This window comes from Chrysochloris asiatica, unplaced genomic scaffold (genome assembly GCF_000296735.1).
Source record: "Chrysochloris asiatica unplaced genomic scaffold, ChrAsi1.0 scaffold00026, whole genome shotgun sequence".
Classification (NCBI taxonomy): domain Eukaryota; kingdom Metazoa; phylum Chordata; class Mammalia; order Afrosoricida; family Chrysochloridae; genus Chrysochloris; species Chrysochloris asiatica.
In genome coordinates this window covers 6,419,247-6,441,006 of record NW_006408544.1, presented here as the reverse complement: position 1 = coordinate 6,441,006, position 21,760 = coordinate 6,419,247, and the positions used below count along the sequence as shown (strand labels likewise).

Below are 21,760 nucleotides of genomic sequence, written 5' to 3'. Positions count from 1 at the left end.
TTGTAAAAATTTGTAGGTGGAGGTGCATTCCAGTCCACAGAAAGGCAACATATGATTGCGTCTGGGAGTCAGTCAGCTGTGCATTATGTGTGCTCTGGGTTCTGGTTTGAGAGTCTCCCCATTTTTGCTTCTGTAATGGTAGAAGAAAATGCCATTTCATAAATGTCTCAGAAAAAGTGAAAAAGGTGACTCTCACTTAATAATATGTTTTTAAAAGAAAACAAAGACAGGTTCAGAGACTTGAAACATTTATGTATAATCTGGTTTTATTCCAGAAGTGGAAAAGTTCAGATTGGGGCCCTACTGTTGTGTTGTGATCCTTGGCTGAGGGCCTGCACTGACTACCAATGTAAAAACTATGCATTCATGGCCACTGGAACTGATTTTGTATTTTCCTACCGTTGAGTCCCTAAGTAGATGAAGTATTATTTATCTTAAAAAGAAAAAAAAAGATTGCTTCTAATTTATTTTCTTTTTTATTCTAGCTGATAACTGAAGATGTCTTCAGGAACTGCAAAAATTGGGCACCCTGCTCCCAACTTCAAAGCTACAGCTGTTATGCCAGATGGTCAGTTCAAAGATATAAGTTTGTCTGATTACAAAGGTAAGAGTAATTACATTGACCCCATTAAAGTGGTATAATTTTTGTATCTAGAGATATCTTGTTGAATTTCTATTAACATTTGATTGTAAAATATTTTACATATCCTAGAACAAGGTTTTTATGGCATGAGTTTGTTATCTTCATATTAACGTGAAATGATCATTGTTTGCAGAGTAGATATTCCAGACTCAGACCTCTTTTGGAGAAAATCATGATTCATTATTTATCTATAACAATATTAGCTCAATTCTCAGTACTTGTTTTATTGGGGGAAATTCTCATTATTGTTTTATATTGTAAGAGTCCTATAATTTAAACTTGACCACATGTATTCTCTCAAGTCTTTGGGTTATGATACTGTTCAGTGGTTGTGAAGTGTGTATCACAGCTGCATTATGCATATTAGGCAGAGTGATTAAACCTAATTTTTGCCCTCAGCGAAGAGTTGAGGTTACAACTGAAACAACTCCCCTTTCTGTTGTCATAGTTATATGCACATGCAGACATTTGGCAAGATCCAATGAGGTGTTTCTTTAAGCTGGGTCTCCTGGGACAATTGAAGATATAGATTTCTTTGAATGCAAACTTGGAGTGTCAAGTGTACTTAGTGGTGGTGTATCAGTTCTTGGGGTTGACTTTTGTGATAGCACTTTGAAAAAACTAGGTTTCCTAACACATTGCACCTGTTAGATGTGTTGAACTCAGGTAAGTGTGGCCCTATAGAGGAAAGCTTTTCCTGACAAAAAAGGTAAGTAGCACCAAAGGGAGGTGATCCTGACCAAAGAGTATAGGCACTAGGTCAAGGAGGAGCTGCTGTCTGCCCCCCAGGGCTTGACCTGTTGAGACTTCCAATTGCTTGTTAAGGCAAAACTCTGAAGGAATTACTTAGATGAGTCAGTTTCTAGTGATTTTGCTTTTCAAAATAAATGTCAAAAGGGGCCTCTTTGTTTAACTTTCATAATAATGACTGGAGTTGTTACATAGCTCAGCCCATTAGGTGTGAGACTGGACAGTTTAAGATCTACTTCAACTGGTAATAAAAATGTCCAGAAAATTTCAGTTAGAAGTCCTGTTAATCTGCCAGGATTTTTGAAACTTTCGTTGTTTTATAATGTCTTAGGTTTTTTTCGTGTCCTGTCAGGCTTGTTAGGAATGTTTGTGGTGACTCAGATTCCTACCTGTTCTTCACTGTGGCTCATTGTGGAAGGAAATAAAAAAATTCCTCTTGTTGGTTTCTTATTCCATAGCAACAGAACCCAGCAATTCAGTTTTTCCTGGAAACTAAGCATTGACATTAGGCTACCCAGTTAAAAGTGGTAATAGCGTTTTGCTTTTCTTCATTGGAGTGAAAACTTGGCGTTTATGCTTTGCCGTTCCAGCCACTCAGACTAAACAATGTTATTTTATAGTCGGCAGCTGATATGGAGCAAGGAGAATAAATTGTGTGAAGCTGGACAGACCTTTTCCTTTCATATGTGAGCGTTCATAGACCCTTCTGCTGCAACAAGTTCTAAAGTAGATTATAAAGGAAAGCTTTGACAAGATTCTTGCCATTTAACAATTGTGTTTGCCATCAATTTAATAAGGCTTTTTTTTTTCCGTAGAAGGTTATGTCTTTACCATTTCATTCTCTATAAAGTAAGGATGTCTGTTTCAAAGGCTAACTTGTGGATCCTTTCCTTTTCAGGAAGATATATTGTGTTCTTTTTTTATCCTCTTGATTTCACCTTTGTGTGCCCCACTGAAATCATTGCTTTCAGTGACAGGGCAGAAGAATTTAAGAAACTCAACTGCCAAGTAATTGGTGCTTCTGTGGATTCTCACTTCTGTCATCTGGCTTGGTAAATATCTTGGGTCTATTTGGCATGGGGACTTATTTAAAATTAAGTAGCTCCTAGCTTCTTGTGGACAGAGTGCAAAGACTGACTTCAATGCTCTTGTTGCACTCTTAACCTGGCAGCAGAGGAAGCAGCATGGGTTGCAGCTGAGTATGATCTGGTGATCTTAAATGTGTTCAGCCATTCACTTTGCTGCTGGAATAACTTTGGAGGTTTGGGAAATGTTAGATAAGATTGTGGGAAAGAGGAAGGAATGGATGGGTACTTTAATACTTTGGGTTCACAATGCTTTAAATGAGAGTTATGATTGTATGTATGTGTATTTTGCTGTAGGATCAACACACCCAAGAAAGAAGGAGGACTGGGACCCATGAATATTCCTTTGGTATCAGACCCTAAACGCACAATTGCTCAGGACTATGGGGTCTTAAAGGCAGATGAAGGCATCTCATTTAGGTAAATAATGCCTGCTTGTTTGGGACTAACATTCATCAGGATTATTGGGTTGGCTGAGAGCCATTTATTTAGAGAAATTCAGAGGAACCCTGATCTGCAGACTCTTTCCTCATTCAATTCTATTCTTTATGTAGGAACAGCTCCTCACTAAAGGCAAGGCCAGTTTAAGTCTTGGAGACCAGACCAGCCCCCATTTCCTGACCATGTCAAGTTTCTTATTACAACAGATTATCAAAGCAAATTACTAACCTTGTACCCTCTCTCCTTCAATCTCTTTCCAGAGGACTCTTCATCATTGATGATAAAGGCATCCTTCGACAGATCACTGTAAATGACCTCCCTGTTGGCCGCTCTGTGGATGAGACCCTAAGACTAGTTCAGGCCTTCCAGTTCACAGACAAACATGGGGAAGGTGAGCCAGAGATACCTAGTGACCAAAACATACTTGTAGTTGTAGGGTAGATAAGGTGGTAAGAACAGAGCTTGTCAGATTCATAAAGTAAAGTGGATATGTCTCCAAAAGAAAAAGAGAGAAGGGTGTGGACCATGGGAAAGTTTGGAGAAGAGAGAATATAAAGATTTTTTTGTGTCAAGTAAATAGAATCACTTACTACCGCTAAAGATGGGTGTGTAGGAGGATCTCCTAAATATGTTAGAACAAAACAAAAGGTTGAAAATCCTATCTAGAGATGAAGCATGCCATTTTTGACAAGTGTTGGAGGAAGAACGTACCCCTTCTAAACCATACTTGCTTTTATTGGGGTTTTAACAAAAGTGTATTTTCCCTGTTTTAAGATAATATACCCAAAGGTAGATGGTAGTTATTAATAAATTCTTTTATGTCTTTAAAAAATTCATTCTATTGTATTAATAGAATCCAGTATATCAAGTTCACATACATTTTTTATTTGTAGGGCAAGGGTTAGAGGGTTTTAGGTGGTGAAGATCTAAGTTTTTAAAAATAAAAGGATTAGAGAGGTTTTTGGGTTTTTTTTTTGGTCTGTCCCTGTAAAACCTAAACATCAAGCACATTCAGCATGTGATTTTTGGGAGTGTTTGGGCCTTTTCCTATTGCCTCAGAACTAGTAGCTTTCTCCTTAACATGTTCTCACTGTAGTGTTGTAATACAGCAGAGCCCATTTGGTTTCAGTTTTGAAGTTGTACAGCTGTAACTTTTTTCATCTTGGTCTCTCCCCATGCCCTCCTCGAGTGTAGTTACTGCTGGAATAAGACCACCTGATCCTGATGGAGAATTAGCTTAGTTGTATTGCAGTTTGAATACTCAGCTGCTTGAGGAATCTAGTGTTGGTTATGTATGACCTATACCAAAATTAATGTATTTTTGTAAGGGTAATGTAATTGTGATCAAATAACTACTGATTTCAGATCAAGGGCACAGCTAGCTTTTGTTCTTCATCTTTCCCCCCTCCTCACCTCTGTTCTTTCAAGGCTCTGGTCTTATGGTATGAAAAGGTATGAAGTTGCTAAGAGTCTAGATGAGTGGTTTGTGTTAGAGTGAAAGGCTAATTAATATACAGTGAGTGAGCATTGATACCAAGAGTAATCATTTGCAAAAGGAGAAGCCTGGCTGATTGAAGGAGCAGACACCTGATACTTTATAAAAGTTCAGTTTGAGAACTAATTAATGCCAAGCACATTTAGTATTTCTTTTTGCACTTTGCCTGTGCAAAATGTGTGGAACTCTGCCGCTTCTGATAAACATCTTTAAGTGTTGATCTTTCTGCCTGTCAAGTAAACCGGTATGGTTGTAAATACTGTGAAACCCAGTGACAAGTTAGTAAGGGCTTTCCTGCTTCATTGTTCCTACTTACCTGTGAGGCCCAATTCTTTTTACCATGATTTATAATTGAGCTGTATTTAGGAATTGATGCTGCACTTTGTTCTCCATAGCTTGTTGATGCTTCTTATGTGTAATTGAATCAGTTCTGACTCGGTGACGATGTAAGAAGGAAAACTCCCTATGCCCTTGATGTCTAGTCAGTATCATTTGATCACAATGACTTTGTTCTAATTATATTAAGCCAGGAATGGGTCCTAAAATACCCATCGCTAGGTGCCTCAGTAGCAGACTTCATAAAAAAAAAAGTTAATGCTGTGTTAGGATAAAATGATCTCATTCCAGTTGCACTCATGGGAGTTGTTGTTGGTTAAGTGCTGTCAAGTTGGTTCTGATTCAGAGCTGCGTATAGTGAATTTGAACCGCTGACCTTGTACTTCAAACAGACTTGAGGTCAAATGCTAATCCTGTTGTTAAAGCGCTGTGGAGTTGGTTCCAACCCACAGCAACCCTGTATCAGGTTTCCGAGGAGTAGCTAGTGAGCTTGAACTGCCCCACAGCACCACACCAGGACTCAAGGGGATGGGGATAAAAACAACCACATCCTTACAACTCAGGCTGAGATCAAATGGGCTCTGCAGTGAGAACATGTTAAAGTTTCCTGGGAGCTAGCCACTAGTGGGTTAAAAATGCTGGTTTTCCTTTTGGTTAACAGATGTGAGAACTTAGCCATGGTGCTCCATGCTCCATGGTTGATATTTAGATGTGCCCATATTTTAACTTTTTGGTGTTAGCGCAAATAACTACATAACAATTAGATGGCAATTTCAGGAAAACATGGCAGCTGGTCTGCTATTCAGCTCTTGTTCCATCCATATATTGTGCCCGAAGTTGGTTTTAGTGTCTGACATCTGAAGCTATCTATGTGACATCTTCATATCTTTTGAGCAAGTGAGTCTGCTAGACTACTTGTCATCCTCTTTCCTCAGGCTAGCTCAGCATTCTGAGAAGTGATTGAAGACTGCTTTCTGCATAGTGTGTGAAAACAGCCAGATTGGCTTTTTACTTACCTAAGAGTTGTTATTAGTGTAGTGGTTATGAATCAGGCTGTGAACTGCAAGGTCAGCAGTTCGAAACTACCAGCTGCTATGCAGGAGAAAGAGGAGGCTTTCTGCTCCTGTAAAGATTTACAGCTTCGGAAACCCTGTTCAGGGTTGCTATGGGTCGGAACCCACTCGACGGCACTTAACAACAAGAGTTGTTAGGTGCTATCTATCGAATTGGTTGCGACCCTGTACAGGGTTTTTAAGGACTGACTGGTGAGTTTCAACCGCCGACCTTGAGGTTCAAACCGACCTTGCTGTCTAGCACATTAACCAACCCACAGCATACAAGGACTTCACTGTTATTTCTTTTGTGGGTTTTATAAGTCACTTTAAAGTTTTTGGAAAGAAGTATCTTGAGCATACATAAACGTGAAGAACATGTGAATATCCATTTGCCTTGGGGTCCTGGTGTGGCGCTGTGGGTTAATGGGCCAGACTGCAAAGCCAATTGAACTTCAAGGTCTGCAGTTCAAGCTCACTAGCTGCTCCTAGGAAACCCTTTACAGAGTTAGAACCGACTCGATAGCACTTAACAACAATCCACCTTATTAATATTTTTCCATATTCACTTTTAGAGAAGGTTTATTTTCTGGAAGAAAGCATGCAGTTGAAGATACTAATTTCTTTAAATTTCAGGCATACTTCATGAGTAAATTATGTAGAATAGTAGTTGGGGTTTTGATGAGGATTAAATTATGTAGTTAACCTTGGACTAAAAAGACCAAAATGTACTCAGATTGCAGGGCAGGATCTTGGTCTGAGATCATGGATTGGGGGAAGGGTGTGGTGCTCACCACTGAGTAAGTTACTGATTAATGAAGTCTTTGTCTTCCAGTGTGCCCAGCTGGCTGGAAACCTGGCAGTGATACCATCAAGCCTGATGTCCAGAAGAGCAAAGAGTACTTCTCTAAGCAGAAGTGAGCGCCAGGGTCACTTGATTACCAGGTGGCAGTAATGAGCAGCCTTGAGAAAAAACCAAATCTCTTTTGTAATTTGTTTATGCTTCTAACACAAAGCCTTAGACTTGACTGAGATATGTGCTATGATAGGACAGACCTTTCCTACGGGAATTGAGTGGTCAACCTTTCTTTTTGCTCTGGTGGAAATGGCCTTTAGCTGTACTGTGGGACAGGCCAGCTGATGTGTATCTTGTATCAGTAGTGCAGTATGAATCCATTGATCTTTTGTAGTTTCAATTAAACTTGACCTGAGACCTTAATGCGTCTTCTTCATTTTAGAGGGTGTGTACTTTCTAACTTTAAGAATAATTTACTCTTTGCCTGCCCTCTAAAGGGGGGAAATGAAGAGTGAGAGCTGCTGCAGAACCAGGAAATTGTATTGTGGGGAAATTTAGGAAATAAAAACAGAATTGTTGAAATTTTATTTCACTACCGCTGGCTGTGGAGAAAAGTGTTGGCCATAGTGCTGTAATTTATGCAGTAGGCTGGGTTACAGGTAGGACCCTAATGAAATTATCCGAGCATTTATGTTAACTCCATTGGGAAGGCTGTGTTAAGATCAGATACTTGGCCTCTTCCCATAAATGTCTGTTGTAGCTGCTTAAAAGAACAAAGTTGTTGCAGGCTTCTGTACTTTTGGAACTGAAAGGTGGCCTTGAGGGGTATGAACAGTTTTTACCACTTCTCACCTTTCTTGGGCTCTATCCTTGATTAGAAGATAGAGGCTGCTGCTGCTAGGTCCTGATATGTCTAGAACACATCATATAATGCTCTGATGTGATCCAATTTTTCATTAGCTAGTTTTCAGTAGAAGCCAGGTCTGTATGATTAGAATTGGTCCTTTATTGACCCTCATTTCTAATAATGATTTGAGGGGAGGGGGGTTAGTTGGGGAAAGTTAGGTTTTCCTGGGCCCTTGATGCTATAGAGAAGATTCAGAACTGAGGGTCTTTCAGTGTATCTTTTGAACACTCTTGGATTCTCCCTTAGTCCCTCTAGAACTAAGTGTAGTACATGATTACTAGAGCCTTTAGTGTAATAGTCAACACACTGTATTTACCAGGCATTGTTAGAAGTACTTTACATGTATTTATTTAGTTCTCACATAGCCCCATGAAGTGGGTTTTATTTAAGGGGTATTTGCTTCTGAGATCCTACAGGTATCTTGGCACTGCAGAGAAATGTTAGCGGAGATAATAAATAGTCCCATACATCAAGATGGGAGGGAATTTTGGATCCACTTTTGTCTTTGACCAAGCCACTGAACTTACCTGAGACTTAACTATATTTTCAAAAACATTCATCTTGTATTCAAAATAAACCAAACCTTGCCAAAGCCAAGTCCTAGCAAGTACCAGGTTTTAAATAGCAGAGGAAAGTTATCATGGACCAGTGGATGTAGTGGGTGAGGCTCTGGGACTAACCCAGCCCCTCACCCTGCTGGGATTCTGGGTCTTGCAGGTAAGTGTGGTAAGGGGATGCTCAGAGGCTACTGGGCTAATCTCCCCTGAGGGCAGGGGCAAACCCAAAAGGGCCCAGCGCTGGGCTGGTGGAGTGGAAAAGTAGGCTTTCTGCTCTTCTGAGTAGCGCTCCTGGGGTGTCACAACATCTCGGTAAGCCCAGTCACGCCAGTGGAAATTGAATCCTTCAAGCAGAGTGATGCGATCAGCTCTTGTAGGAACACAGTCTGGTGGCTTTGTGGGTAACAGGTCTGGTACCTCTATCCCTGGCAGCAATACCACCCCTCGGATGGCAAACCAGCCCCCAAATCGGGGGTGTATACACACACCTGATATGTGCTGGGGAAGAAGGTAGAGATACACAAGGTCACTTTGGCACCAGGTCTACTTACCATCACTAAGCTATACTTCACCTAGTGCTTAATGAAATGGACACTGATTCCATATAGAAACCTGTCCTTTCTTTCCTGAGTAACCCTTTCATAGGCTCATTCTGACTAAGAGGAAGGGCTCCTTAGGCTGAGTCTGAATCAGCCTGTCAGTTCTGCCACTCATCACAGTTTGTCCCCCTCCATCCTGAAATACCACCACTCTTGTCAGTTTGTCATACTGTGGTGGCTTATGAGTTGATGTGATTCTGAAAGCTATGCCACTGGTATTTTAAGTACCAGCAGGGTCACCCATGGTGGACAGGTTTCAGATGAGCTTCCAGACAAAGACAGACTAGGAAGAATGAGTGATGAACTACTTTGACTAGTCACTGAAAACCTTATGAATAACAGAAACACTCCCATATAGTGCTGGAAAAAGAGCCCCTCAGGTTGGAAGGCACTCAAAATGAGACTGGGGAAGAGCTGCTTCCTCAAAGTAGAGCTGACCAGTTGATGCGAATGGCGAAAAGCCCTTGGGGCCTTCATTTGTTGATGGGGCACGACTCAAATGAAAACAAACAGCTGTAAACATCCATTGAAAATTTGAATGTGGAATGTATGGAGTGTGAACTGGGGAAAATTGGAAGTTGTCAAAATGAAATAACACATAAACATTGGTATCTTGGGTATTAGTAAGCTGAAATGGACTGGTATTGGCCATTTTGAATGTGACAACCACAGGGTTTACTATGCCGGGAATGACAAATTGAAGAGGATTGGTGTTACATTCATTGTCAAAAGGAACATACCCAGATGAGTCATGAGGTATGATGCTGTAAGTGATAGGATAATATCCATGCGAGGCTTTCTGCTCCCGCAAAGATTTATAGCCTCAGAAACCCTGCACAGGGTCTCTATAGGTCGAAACTGCCTTGACAGCACTTAACAACAACAGGGAAGCCCAGTTAATACAACTATTATTCAAATTTATGCAGTAACCACTAAAGCCAGTGAGGATGAAATAGAAAAATTCTACCAACTTCTTCAATCTGAAATTGATCAAGCATGCAATCAAGATGTATTGATCATTACTGGTGATTGGAATGCAAAGGTTGGAGGCAAAGAGGAAGGATCAGTAGTTGGAAAATACGGCATTGGTGATAGAAATGATGCTGGAGAACACATGATAGAATTCTGCAAAATCAATGATTTGTTCATTTGAAATACCTTTAGACAGCATAAGAGACGACTATACACATGGACCTCAATCAGGCTGCGAACCTTAAGGTCAGTGGTTCGAAACTACCAGCCGCTCCGTGGGAGAACGATGAGGCTTTCTACTCCCGCAAAGATTTACACCATCAGAAACCCTGTACAGGGTCGCTATGGGTCGGAACTGACTCAACGGCACTTAACAACAACATACATATGGACCTCACCAGATGGAATACATAGAAATCAAATTGACTACATCTGCGGAAAGAGAAGATGGAAAAGCTCCAGATCATCAGTCGAAACAAGGTCAGGGGCAGACTGTGGAACAGATTATTACTCATATGCAAATTCAAACTGAAGCTGAAGAAAATGAAAACAAGTCCACGAGAGCCAAAATATTATCTTGAATATATCCCACCTGAATTTAGAGATGATCTGAAGAACAGATTTGATACAATAAACACTAAAGACAGAAAACCAGAAGAGTTGTGGGATGACATCAAGAACATCATACATGAAGAAAGCAGAAAGTCACTGAGAAGACAAGAACGAAGGAAAAGGTCAAAATGGATGCCAGAAGAGACAATGAAACTTGCTCTCCAGCATAGAGATGCTCAAGCAAATGGAAGAAATGAAGTCCAAGAGCTGAACAGAAAATTTCAAAGATCAGCTCGAGAAGATAAAGCCAAATATTACAACAAAATACGCAAAGATCTGGAATCAGAAAACCAAAAAGGAAAAACACGATCAGCATTTCTTAAGCTGGGGGAACCAAAGAAAAAATTCAGCCTCGACTTTCATTATTGAAAGATTCTCTAGGCAAATTATTGAATGACACAGAAAGCATCAAGAGAAGATGGAAGGAATACACAGAATCACTGTACCAAAAGGAAATGGTTAATGTTCAACAGTTTCAACAGGTAGCATATGATCAATAGCCAATTATACTGAAGGAGGAAGTCCAAGGTGCACTGAAGAACAAGGCAGTAGGAATTGATGGAATAAAAATTGAAATCTTTCAACAAAGTGAGGTGGCACAGCAGGCACTCACTCATCTCTGCCAAGAAATTTGGGAGACAACTATATGGCAGACTGATTGGAAGAGATCCATATTTGTGCCCATTCCAAAGACAGGTTACCCAATGGAATGTGAAAATCATCAGACAATCTCTTTGATATCCCATGCAAGTAAAGTTTTACTAAAGGCAATACAGAAATCGCTACAATCATACATTGACAGAGAAATTCCAGAGGTTCACACCCATTTAGAAGAAGCTGTGGAACAAGGGATATCACTGCTGATGTCCGATGGATCTTGGTTAAAAGCAGAGAATATCAGAAAGATGTTTACCTGTGTTTTATTGACTACACAAAGGCTTTTGATTGTGTGGATCATGACAAGCTATGGACAACACTGTGAAGTATGAGTATTCTTGAACACTTAATTGTGCTCATGAGGAATCTGTACCTGGACCAAGAAGCAGTTGTTTGAACAGAGCATGGGAACACTGACTGTTTTAAAATTGGGAAAGGTGGGAGACAAGGTTGTATTCTTTCACCATACTTATTCAACCTGTATGCTAAGCAAATAATCTGAGAAGCTGGGTTCTATGAAGAAAAACGTAGCATCAGTATTGGAGGAAGACTCATTAACAACCTGCGATATGCAGATGATACAACCTTGCTTGCTGAAAGTGAAGAGGACTTAAAACATTTACTAATGAAGATCAAAGAGCACAGCCTTCGGTATGGATTACATCTCAATGCCAAGAAAACAAAAATCTTCACCACTGGACCAATAAACAACATTCTTATCAATGGAGAAAAGATTGAAGTTGTCAAGGACTTCATTCTTCTTGGATCAACTATCAACACTCATGGAAGCAGCAGTCAAGAAATCAAACGACATACTGCATTAGGCAAATCTGCTGCACAAGACCTTTTTTTAAAATGTTGAAGAGCAAAGATGTCAGCTTGAGGACCAAGATGCGCCTGACCCAAGCCATGGTGTTTTCAATGACCTCATATGCATGCGAAAGCTGGACAGTGAATAAGGAAGACCGTAGAAGAATTGATGCTTTTGAGTTACGGTGTTGGAGGAGACTATTGAAAGTGCCATGGGATGCCAAAAGAAGCAACAGATCCGTTTTGGAAGAAGTGCAGCCAGAGTGCTCCTTGGAGGCCAAGATGGCCAAACTTTGTCTCTCATACTTCGGACATATTGTCAGGAGGGACCAGTCACTGGAGAAGGATATCATGTTTGGTAAGGTGGAGGGTCAGAGAAAATGGAAGACCCCCTCCATTGAGATGGATTGGCCAAGTGGCAGCATTGATGGATTCAAGCATGGGAACAGTAGTGAGGTTGGCCCAGAATCAGGCAGTGTTTCGTTCTGCTGGGCATAAGGTTGCTATGGATCGGTACTGACTCGATGGCACCTAACCAAAACAATCCTGAAATAGTCTTGTAAGAAAGGCTCTTAAGAACAGAGCAGTTTCTCCAATTTTATGTCCCAAGCAGACTCCAAAAGGTAGGCTGTGGGGTTGACCTATGGTCAGAGCACAGCTGCTTTCTCCTGGAATGTGTGTAGTGTACCAACTCCCATCCAGAGGAAGTAGGGATATGGGAGAAGCTTTCATCTTCTAAGCCCCCACCCATTCACTTGCCCTCTGACCTGGGTCCCCCAGGGGTCAGCCTCCACATCCTGTCGTTGGTAGTAGTAAGCAGCCCCTGCAACATGAGCTGCCGTCTGGGCCAGAATCTTGGGGCGTCGGTTCGGTTGTACCTCATAGTCAGTGATGACTTGCATCTGCAGCTCTGGGAGGCTCTAAGATAAAGGACAAGGTGAATGCTCATGTCAATACAAGGGGAATCTTGAGTTTGTGGGAAGCCCTAGTTTAGTGTGTATTAATATTTTTCTGGAATCCTGGTGTGGCACTGTGGGTTAAAGTGCTGGACTGCAAGGTGGGTTTCAGCCGCAAGGTAAGCGGTTCAAGCTCACCAGCCACTCATCAGAAACCCTATAAAGGGTCACTGTGTTGGAACCAACTTGACAGTTAACATAATTCTGGGAGTGCAGTTGCTCCATATGAATGGACTACAGAACTTAACATTGCCTTGTCCTCCGAAGTTCTACTTAAAGGTGAGAATATGACTTTAAAATGGATGAGACTCCAGTATGGAGAGTTATAGTTCTATTCTGGAGAGCCCATGTTTGAAGGTCTTGCTCAGAAACCTTCAAAGGGTACCTTTGGCCCTTTCCTCAAGATCTGCAATGTAGAAGAGGTCATGGCTTAGTTTTGGGAAGACTCAAAATATGCGTGAGAATGTGCGTGGTTGGAAAACACTTTAGTGCTCAACATACCCTGCAGCCAAAATAATGCTGCCTGGAGTTGTCAGCCCTATTTCTGTTGTAGTTGGAAGCCAAACCTGCTCTGAGGCTCACATAAAGGTTGCCAATTAGTGTAGGATTAGTGTGAATGATTTCAGATATTGGGGGGGGGGGTGGCTGTTACCAGAGAAAGGTGGCTCAACCTGGGGTGAAAAGGCACAATGGGGAGAGATGATCACAGAATGTCAAAGCTGGCTGGCTTCAGAATATCCCATAGCCCCCAGTCTAGATCATGCAGTGAGGACGGGAGCCTAGCTTACCTCTCTAACTCGGCTCAAGTGGTAGGCCACACACTGGTCCACAGGGTCGGTCAGTGGTTGGAGACGGCAGCTCTGCAGGAAGGGCTTTAGGGCTCGGTCAAACATGGCAGGTGTGCTGAGCACCAGGAAAGCCAGGGTAGGTCCTGGTAGGGGTAGGTGGAAGGCTGGAGGCAGGAGTGCATTGTACCATGCCACCTGTTCAAAAAATGTTCATACCATTCATACCACCTCGGCTTCTAAGTCAAGAGGGTTATCCTAGGCCTTAGGCAGACCTATACCTTAGCCTGGCATTCAAGAACTGATATACTTCATCCTACCCAGCCTCTGGTAGTGTAGTGGTTATGAATCGGGCTGCTAATCTCACGGTCAGCAGTTTGAAATTACCAGCTGTTCTGCAGGAGAAAGATGAGGCTTTCTGCTCCTGTAAAAATTTATATCCTCAGAAACCCTATGCAGGGTCGCTATGAGTTGGAACCGACTCCACGGCACATAACAACAACCCAGCCTTTATCTTCATTGTTAAGTGATGTCAAGCTGGTTTCAACTCAGTAACCCTGTACAGGGTCTCCAAGGAGCTGCTGGTGAGCTTGGACTGCCAACCTTGCAATCCAGCACATTAACTCACAGCACCACACCAGGATTCCATTGCTGAGTGACTATTAACTGGTGTATGTGGAAGAAGTACCCCCCAGAATGTTCCTTAGAAGCCAGGATGGCCAGACTTCCTTTATCATACTTGAAGACATATTATCAGGAGGGAATAGTCCCTGGAAAAGGACATCATGCTAGGCAAAGTGGTTGGTTAGTGAAGAAGAGGGAGACCCCCAATGAGATGGATTGGCATAGTAGCAGCAGCAATGGTCTAAGCAATACTCTAGCAATATTCTTGAGCAATACTCAAGCATAGTAACAATTGCGAAGTTGGCACAGGACTAGACAGTGTTTCATTCTGTTACACATAAAGTCACTATATGACACCTAACAACGTGTATGGAGACTATAGAGGCAGAGAGATCATGAATAACTAAGAATACAAACTGATAATACAGTAATAGTACAATGACAGGGCCAGATGAAAACCTGAAATTAGAAAACACTTTTGGGGCAGCCAAATCTTGAGGGCTGGGAAGGAAAGTGACAGGTAAACATGAGGTGGATCTGGCGTGCATTCTTTGCAAAGGTCACAACATAAGCAAAGACAGGCAGAAAAGTATTGGGCATATTTGTAGAATAGTATATTGTTTAGTGGAAAGGTCTGTAGAGGGAAGCAGAGGGAGAGGTGATTAGGGGTGAGATTATGACAGAACACCAATTTAAAGTGGATCTAATTTGGCAATAAGAAGGGGAACCATTGAAAACTTGAGTAAACTCACATCAGTTTTAAAAGATCAACCTGGCTGCAGTGTAAAGAACTGAGGCAAGATGACAATAAAGGAGATTACTGCAATAATCCAAATGAGAAAGGAAGGTGGCCTGTACCCCAGCAGAGATGGGTGGGAAGGAAGGAAATGGATTTGGGACAGATTCAGAATAAGAACTCCTGGTGTGGTGCTGTAGGATCAGTACTGGACTATGAGTCACAAGGTCAGCAGTTCAAACCTCAGAAACCCTACAAAGGAGGGATGGGGAACCTTTTTTCTGCCAAAATATATAATATCATTCATTGGCCAGACAAAATTATCAAATTACAAATTAGCCTGCTATAATTGGTCAAACATTTAATTAACTCACCCTTAATGTGATATGGAGTCCTGGTGTGGCTCTGTGGGTTAATGCGCTGGACAGCAAAACCAGTTTGAACTGCAAGGTTGGTGGTTCAAGTTCACCAGCCACTCCTTGGAAACCCTACACAGGGTCGCTATGGGTTGGAACCGACTCAACAGCACTTAACAACAAATGTGATGGCTATTCATAAGGTTTTCAGTGACTAAATATTTGGAAGTAGTTCATCTCTCCTTCCTAGTGTGTCTTCATCTGGAAGCTCATCTGACACCTGTCAACCGTGGGTGACCCTATTGGTATTTAAAATACCCGTGGCATAGGTTTCAGAATCACAGCAACTCACAAGCCACAAATACTCACAAGCACAACAAGGAGCTCTGATAGCATAGTGGTTACAAGTCGAACTGCTAACCAAAACTACCAGCCATTCCATGGGAGAAAGATGAGGCTCCCTGCTCCCATAAAGATTTACAGTCTTGGAAATCCTATCCAGGGGTTACTACATGGCACACCACCACCACCACTAATGTGTTGGCTGGAGTCCTGGTGTGGCATTGTGGAATAAAGCAGTGGACTGCAAGGTCCATTTGAATTACAAGGTCGGTGGTTTTAACCAGCCAGCCGCTCCTTGGAATCTGATACAGGGTTGCTATGAGTCAGAACCGACTCGATGGCACTTAACATGATAACTGGAACTGCAGTTGTCTTGGCAGGGTCAGACCAAATGATTTCGCAGGACTTATATGGCCCATTGTGCTCCATCCCTGCTATACAGGGTTGCTATGATTTGGAACTGACTTGACGACACTTAACAATAACAGGACTTGGTGGTGTAGTGGTTATACATAGTACTGCTAACCCAAGGTCAGCAGTTCAAACCATAGGACAAAGATGAGACTATCTGCTCCTGAAAAGATGTATAGTCTCAAAAACCCTAGGGAACAGTTCTACTTTGTCCTGTCGGGTCACTATGAGTCAGAACTGGCTCGAAGGCAGTGGGTTTGGGATAGGTCTTGATGGTTGACTGAATGTGAGGATGGACCTTGGGATAACCAGCAGGATCTCAGCAGTCTCTGGTGTACAAGTTCCCACTACCTACACCTCCCTCTTCCTTCAGATAACTGTCCTCACTCTCTTTTATACATGCGGTCCACCACTACCGCCACACCTTAACTCGCGCTGTTCCTAATGTTTAGGATGTATATAACCCTCCTCCTTTTCAACCCCTCTATTCCCGTATATAGCTCAATCCTATATTCCCTAGGAAGTTTACCCTCTCAAATTAGACCCAACCTATCTTTTTCCCTATTTATCCCGTCCAGCACTCAATGCAGAGTATGGGGAGTAGGTAGTTTCTTCAGCATCACGCAAAGAACTCAAGTTGATTTTACTTAAACTGTGTACAAGCATGCTGCTCAGGGCAAGATGAGAGGGAAAAGAGTCTAAGTAAACAAGTGAGGGTAGGGTTGGAGGGGTGATACTGACACTTCTGTGCCAGGCGAGCTCACAGAATTTCTACCCAGCCCCGTGCTGGGCAATATCATGAATTATCCTTCTGTTGGTAGATGGAACAAATCAGTCAATTGTTTGCTTGTTTCACGCCTTCCTCCGCAGCTGACTTAAATTCTAGCCATGTAATTCCAGGCTTTAAGGAGCTCTGGTAGCGTAGTGGTTACGAATCAGGCTGTGAGCCTCAAGGTCAACAGTTCGAAACTACCAGCTGTTCCACGGGAGAAAGATGAGGCTTTCTGCTCCCGTAAAGATTTACAGCCTCGGAAACCCTGTACAGGGTCGCTATGAGTCGGAACCGACTCCACGGCACACAGCCACCACCAATTCTAGGTCTTGCTCTCCTCTCAGGAAGTTTCAGAGGTGACTCTTGTCCACGTGTCCCTTTCTTCCTCTGAATTATGTAATAATCATCAAGGTCACACAGGTTACTGGATCATATGGTGTCTCCCATTCATCAATTTTACACTATATGGGAGTAAAAGTTTCTCTTCCTTTTTAACCCAAGTCCCAAATAACACCCTTGTCCTAGTTTGTCAGATGAGACACTGGCCAGAGGCTCTTGGGAAGGAGTCAAAGGCTCCCGGGTCCTCATAGCGGTAGCACCGAGACCAGTTATACACCTTGCCTTAGCAACGCTGAAGGGATAAACCAACCTGGAAAGGATAAACCTCGAAGCCAAAAGGGCACAACGTATCCTCAATTTTCTGCTTCAATTCTGCGACTTGCGGCTCCATAGCACACGCTATACGCTAAGCTTGCTGGGAAATGTAGTCTGAAGGCTAAATTTGACCGTTAGTTTCTTAGTAACTTGGACTCCATTTCCCAGGAACGACTGAGACGAGCAGCGGGACGTGGTTGACTGCGTGATGCATCTTGGGATACGTAGCTTATTTGGTCCTCAGAGCCAAATGCTACAGGATTAAAAAACTCGGTTTTCCGGCAAGCTTCACGGTAGGGGTGTAACTACACTGTTACTTCAAGGGAAACATAGTTCCGCCGCCTCCGTTGCCGGTTGTCTCCGCGAGGAGCGAACTCAATTTCCCAGGTAGCACTGCGATAGCGCGTCTAAGGTTTGTTTTTCTGGCCTCCCGGAGGGTTTGAAACTCTCGGCGGCAATAGTCTTTGGCAGAGGTTTGACGCAATGGCGTCTGTGTCCGGAATCTGGGCCGGTCTCAACCAATATTCGGCGCCTTCAGCTCCTACCTGACATCTATTTACTAGGGTATTCTGCTTTTTCCCCAGTTCCCCCAGAGCTCTGCTCCCTTGACTTGCTCCCAGAGTCTCGGTTCTCATCTAGTATTGAATCCATACACTATTATTACTTCCCCACCACTTGCTTTTGATCTGACATTGTGGTCTCTCCTGGCTGTGGCTCGATATCCTCTCTGGGAGAGCAAGGGCCTCAGCCGCAGGATATGAGTAGGGGCCTGAGCTGGACTGAACAACTCAATGCACTTCTCAGTGCCACTGATGGAAACGTGGCCAGGATTAAGGTGAGAGCACAGGAAATCCCTGTTTTGGGGGTCGGGTTAAAAGACTCTCAGACAGGACTCATTGGATTGTGCATCTGTTTCTTTTGTAGCAGCAGCTATATCCCCTTGGGGTCTTCACCGCAGGTAGGTATTATTCCCTTTCTATCTTCCAGCCTTCACTTTCCAGGATCTGCTTTCATCCAATGCCTGTACCATTTAGTCCTTCCTCCTTCCAAATTATAATTCTTTTTCCTGAATTCTGTTCCATCATACAGAGTTGTCCCTTGTCTCTTCCTTATTCCCAAAGCAGGGGACCTGGCTGGAACGTGGACTTCTCCACTTTACATGCCTCTCCAGTCTGGAGTCCGAGCTCAACAGCCCTGGACTCTGGATATTCCTCCCATTATTCCAAAGGGACTGAGCTGGGCTGAGGCCCACAGTCCATCCTCTCTCTGGGATGAAGTTACTGTTCACCGATCCCAGCTTAGATCTCAGGCTCAGGTGAGGTGTGTGTATGTGTATGTTTTTTGTTTTTTGAGATACAGATAGTAGGGATTGGGTAAGTCCTTCATATAGTTGCTCATGTGCTTCTTTTGCCTGAGTAGGTGATTGATGCACTAAAGCAGTCTGTGCAGAGCCTACTGGAAGAACGAGAGCAGCAGAAGCACCAGATCTCTGCCCTGGAAGGTATCTGGTTAGCCAGTTCTTTCCCATGCACAGCCTCATATGTATGCACCCAATTTTGCTGCACATCTATTGTGTGTGTGCATGAGTCTTGATTTGCAAAGAGGGCCTCAGGCCTCATGTGTGAAGCTCTGAATAGGGCTGATCCCCAACTTGTCTAACTACAGCATCACTAAGGTTGCTGCAGGGGAGCCCAGAAAGGAGGTTCCTTCTTCTTGAGCAACGCCTAGAAGGACTTAGAAGAGAATTGCAGAGCCTTCGGAGACAGGTGCAGGAGCAGACCCAAGCCCAGATGCAGCCAGGATCAGGAAAGTACAATGATACCAGGGGCCTTCACCAGGAATTACAGAGTGAGTAAGTGATGGGTAAGACCTCTGAACTTCTGATACTTTGGAAGGTTGGTGGCTTCCTCCCTCCAGCTTGTTGGGTAGCTCTAGAATGACACTGTTGTCACCCATGCAGGCGGCATCTGCTGTGGAAGGAATCAGAAATTCTGCAGGAGGAACTGAAGTTGCTACAGGACCAACTGAGTAAGTAAAAGACTGGGGGTGGTGCTCTCTCGTTCCCCTTTGCTGGCAAATTATTTAGCTTTCCCAGTTAGTGGCCACAGCTCTGTTTGAGCTACTAAGAAGTCTGGCCAAGTATCTTGTCTTGCACTTTGCCTCTCATGGTGTGTGTATAGTTTTCCCACTCAGCTTGGAAGCTTTCTAACAGCTAGGCCAAAATGCTTCTGTCATTTTAGCACTAGGCAGGACACAAAGCAGGAAGAGAGACAGAAAGAGGGTAGGGAACAGCTCCTGTACAGTTGTGCCTGCAGGCCAGCACCAAGAGTTGCTGGTGAAACAGATGACTGACTGAGGGGCAGAAGGTAGGACCAAGATTAGGGTTGTCTCCTTAGGTCTCCTCATGGGGCCCCTTCCTTTGTCTATCCATCTGTTCTACAGACTGGCTAGAGCACCCTCTCCCTCCCATGTTTCCCTCTCTTGTGATGATTCAACGTTTCTCCAAAGTCGTCTTCCTAATCCTCCCTAGGCCATGTGAAATCCAAATGAGGGTTCCAAGTGTGCTGAAGTGGCCTATCACGGGGAGGGGTTTTCCCATGGAGAGGGTGAGATTTGGTCCACCTAGGCCCACGGTCTAGCACATGTTGGAGCAACTACAAAGTGGTCAGGAGGGTAAGGGTCATGTCCTGGAGGCTCCCAGGGTAGAGGCCCAGGATGCCTGGTAGGAGTTCAACCTCTTCAGGTCAGGGGGTATGGGTGCTATGGCAGTGGAGGGAGCTTGTCTCACAGAAGTGGACACTGGGGACCAAAGTGCATCTGTCCTAGATTTTGCCTGGGTTTTTGCTTATGGGGCAATTGAGAATTCTTCACTTACTACAGGCATTGAGGTATCTTTATTATACCTTTGCATGATAAAGGGAGAGGAGAGGAGGACAGTTCTGTGCTGGGAGGGTTCCCCTGATCCACCATCACCACCTCTGCTTCTGATTTTTTCTTTCCCTTCCAGGACCTCCATTTATGTCCTCCAATCCAAGCAACCTCTGACTACTTCGTCATGTCCATTTCTTCATCTAGCTCTGAAGTCAGTCTTCTAGACAGTAACAGTAGCTGGGAACTTTTAAGGAAGCTAGGTGGGAGTAAAGGCTGAGATTCTAGTTCTGGGGGAGGCTGAATCTGAATGGTCCCTGGATGCCAGCTGCCTAATTGCTTTGCACTGGGTAGAATGGAGTCTCTGCCTCTTTCTTTATGGATTCATTAACCCCCAAAGCTAGTTATCCCCAGTCAGGCCTGTATGTCTCTCCCTATCAAAGAGATGCAATGCCTAGTTTTGTGCCTATTGCTGTGCTTGCAGATGATTTGTTCTCTTTACTTTTTCCTTCCCTCAGATCTCCCAAGGAGCACCCTGTCTAACTTGGATGCCAACAGCTTTCAGCTCCAGGCCCAGAGCCTTGAACAGGAGGACCTATCCCATCAGGGCTTCAAGGTCCTTATGAATGACTTGTAAAGACTTATAGGAATAGTGGAATGAAGCCTTATGTACCCACCCTTAAGGCCCAGTTTCTGGGTCCCTTACCCCTTTCCTCTTGATGTAACTGGTATCTGCCTACCCTACTGAGGCTTCTCACTGCCTATGCCTCACACTTTCAAAATGCAATAAAATGGTTTAATCCTCCCTGGTATGTTTTCTGTGAATAAGTACGCACATGGGATATACTCTGCTATACCTTTTTCTTCCTCATATTACTTGGCTGCTTCCTACTACCTCTACCTTTAAAATTCAAGTTTATAAACATTTATAGCTGTATCTTCTGAGTGAAAGTCCTGTGCTCGGTCAAACTTGGTAGGAGATGGAGGCTTGCAGTCTGGTTGATAGAATGAAGTTGGAACTGCTCTGGGATACTAGTACTGTAGGGATGTGCACATTCTAGTGGGCCTGGAGAGCTGGGCAACAGGAAACTTCTCATCTTCATTTTCTGCCTTTTAAGTCTAACTCCATTCTTTCCACTCTTCCTTATCCTCAGTGATCTTGCCTCCATTCCTGCAGCAGCCTCCTCCCTGGTCTCTCTTTATTTAGTCTTTGTGCCTATCATCCAATGGCTTTCAAAATTTTTCTGACAGCACCCCCCAAAGCAAGAAATAGTTTACATTGTGACCTAGTAAATATGCTAGGTCTGTTGCTAAGTACTGATGAGTCAGTGCCAACTCCTGGTGCCTTGTTCTTTGCCAATTCCTTCAATGCACCTTGGACTTCTTCCTTCAGTATCATTGGTTCTTGATCTTATGCTACTTCTTGAAACGGTTGAACATCAACTATTACCTTTTGGTACAGTGACTCTGTGTATTCCTTCCATCTTCTTTTGATGCTTTCTGCATCATTCAATAATTTGCCCAGAGAATTCTTCAATAATGAA

General features: G+C 43.3%; 2 protein-coding genes and 1 pseudogene across 2 annotated transcripts; 2 read left to right on the top strand and 1 right to left on the bottom strand.

The window, feature by feature from the left end:
• Positions 1-482: 482 nt before the first annotated feature.
• On the top strand, positions 483-6,803 carry PRDX1 (peroxiredoxin 1). The gene is made up of 5 exons (XM_006839703.1): positions 483-604; positions 2,292-2,445; positions 2,776-2,898; positions 3,180-3,310; positions 6,638-6,803. The coding sequence occupies exons 1-5, from the start codon at positions 499-501 to the stop codon at positions 6,721-6,723; spliced, it is 600 nt and encodes a 199-aa protein (XP_006839766.1). The 5' UTR covers positions 483-498; the 3' UTR covers positions 6,724-6,803.
• A 1,340-nt stretch (positions 6,804-8,143) lies between these two features.
• MMACHC (methylmalonic aciduria (cobalamin deficiency) cblC type, with homocystinuria) lies at positions 8,144-17,424 on the bottom strand. The gene is made up of 4 exons (XM_006839849.1): positions 17,344-17,424; positions 13,457-13,651; positions 12,480-12,632; positions 8,144-8,560 (listed from the first exon to the last, which is right to left on the bottom strand). The coding sequence occupies exons 1-4, from the start codon at positions 17,422-17,424 to the stop codon at positions 8,144-8,146; spliced, it is 846 nt and encodes a 281-aa protein (XP_006839912.1).
• Positions 17,425-18,105: 681 nt separating this feature from the next.
• On the top strand, positions 18,106-19,704 carry LOC102821504 (annotated as a pseudogene).
• The last annotated feature ends 2,056 nt before the right edge of the window (positions 19,705-21,760 follow it).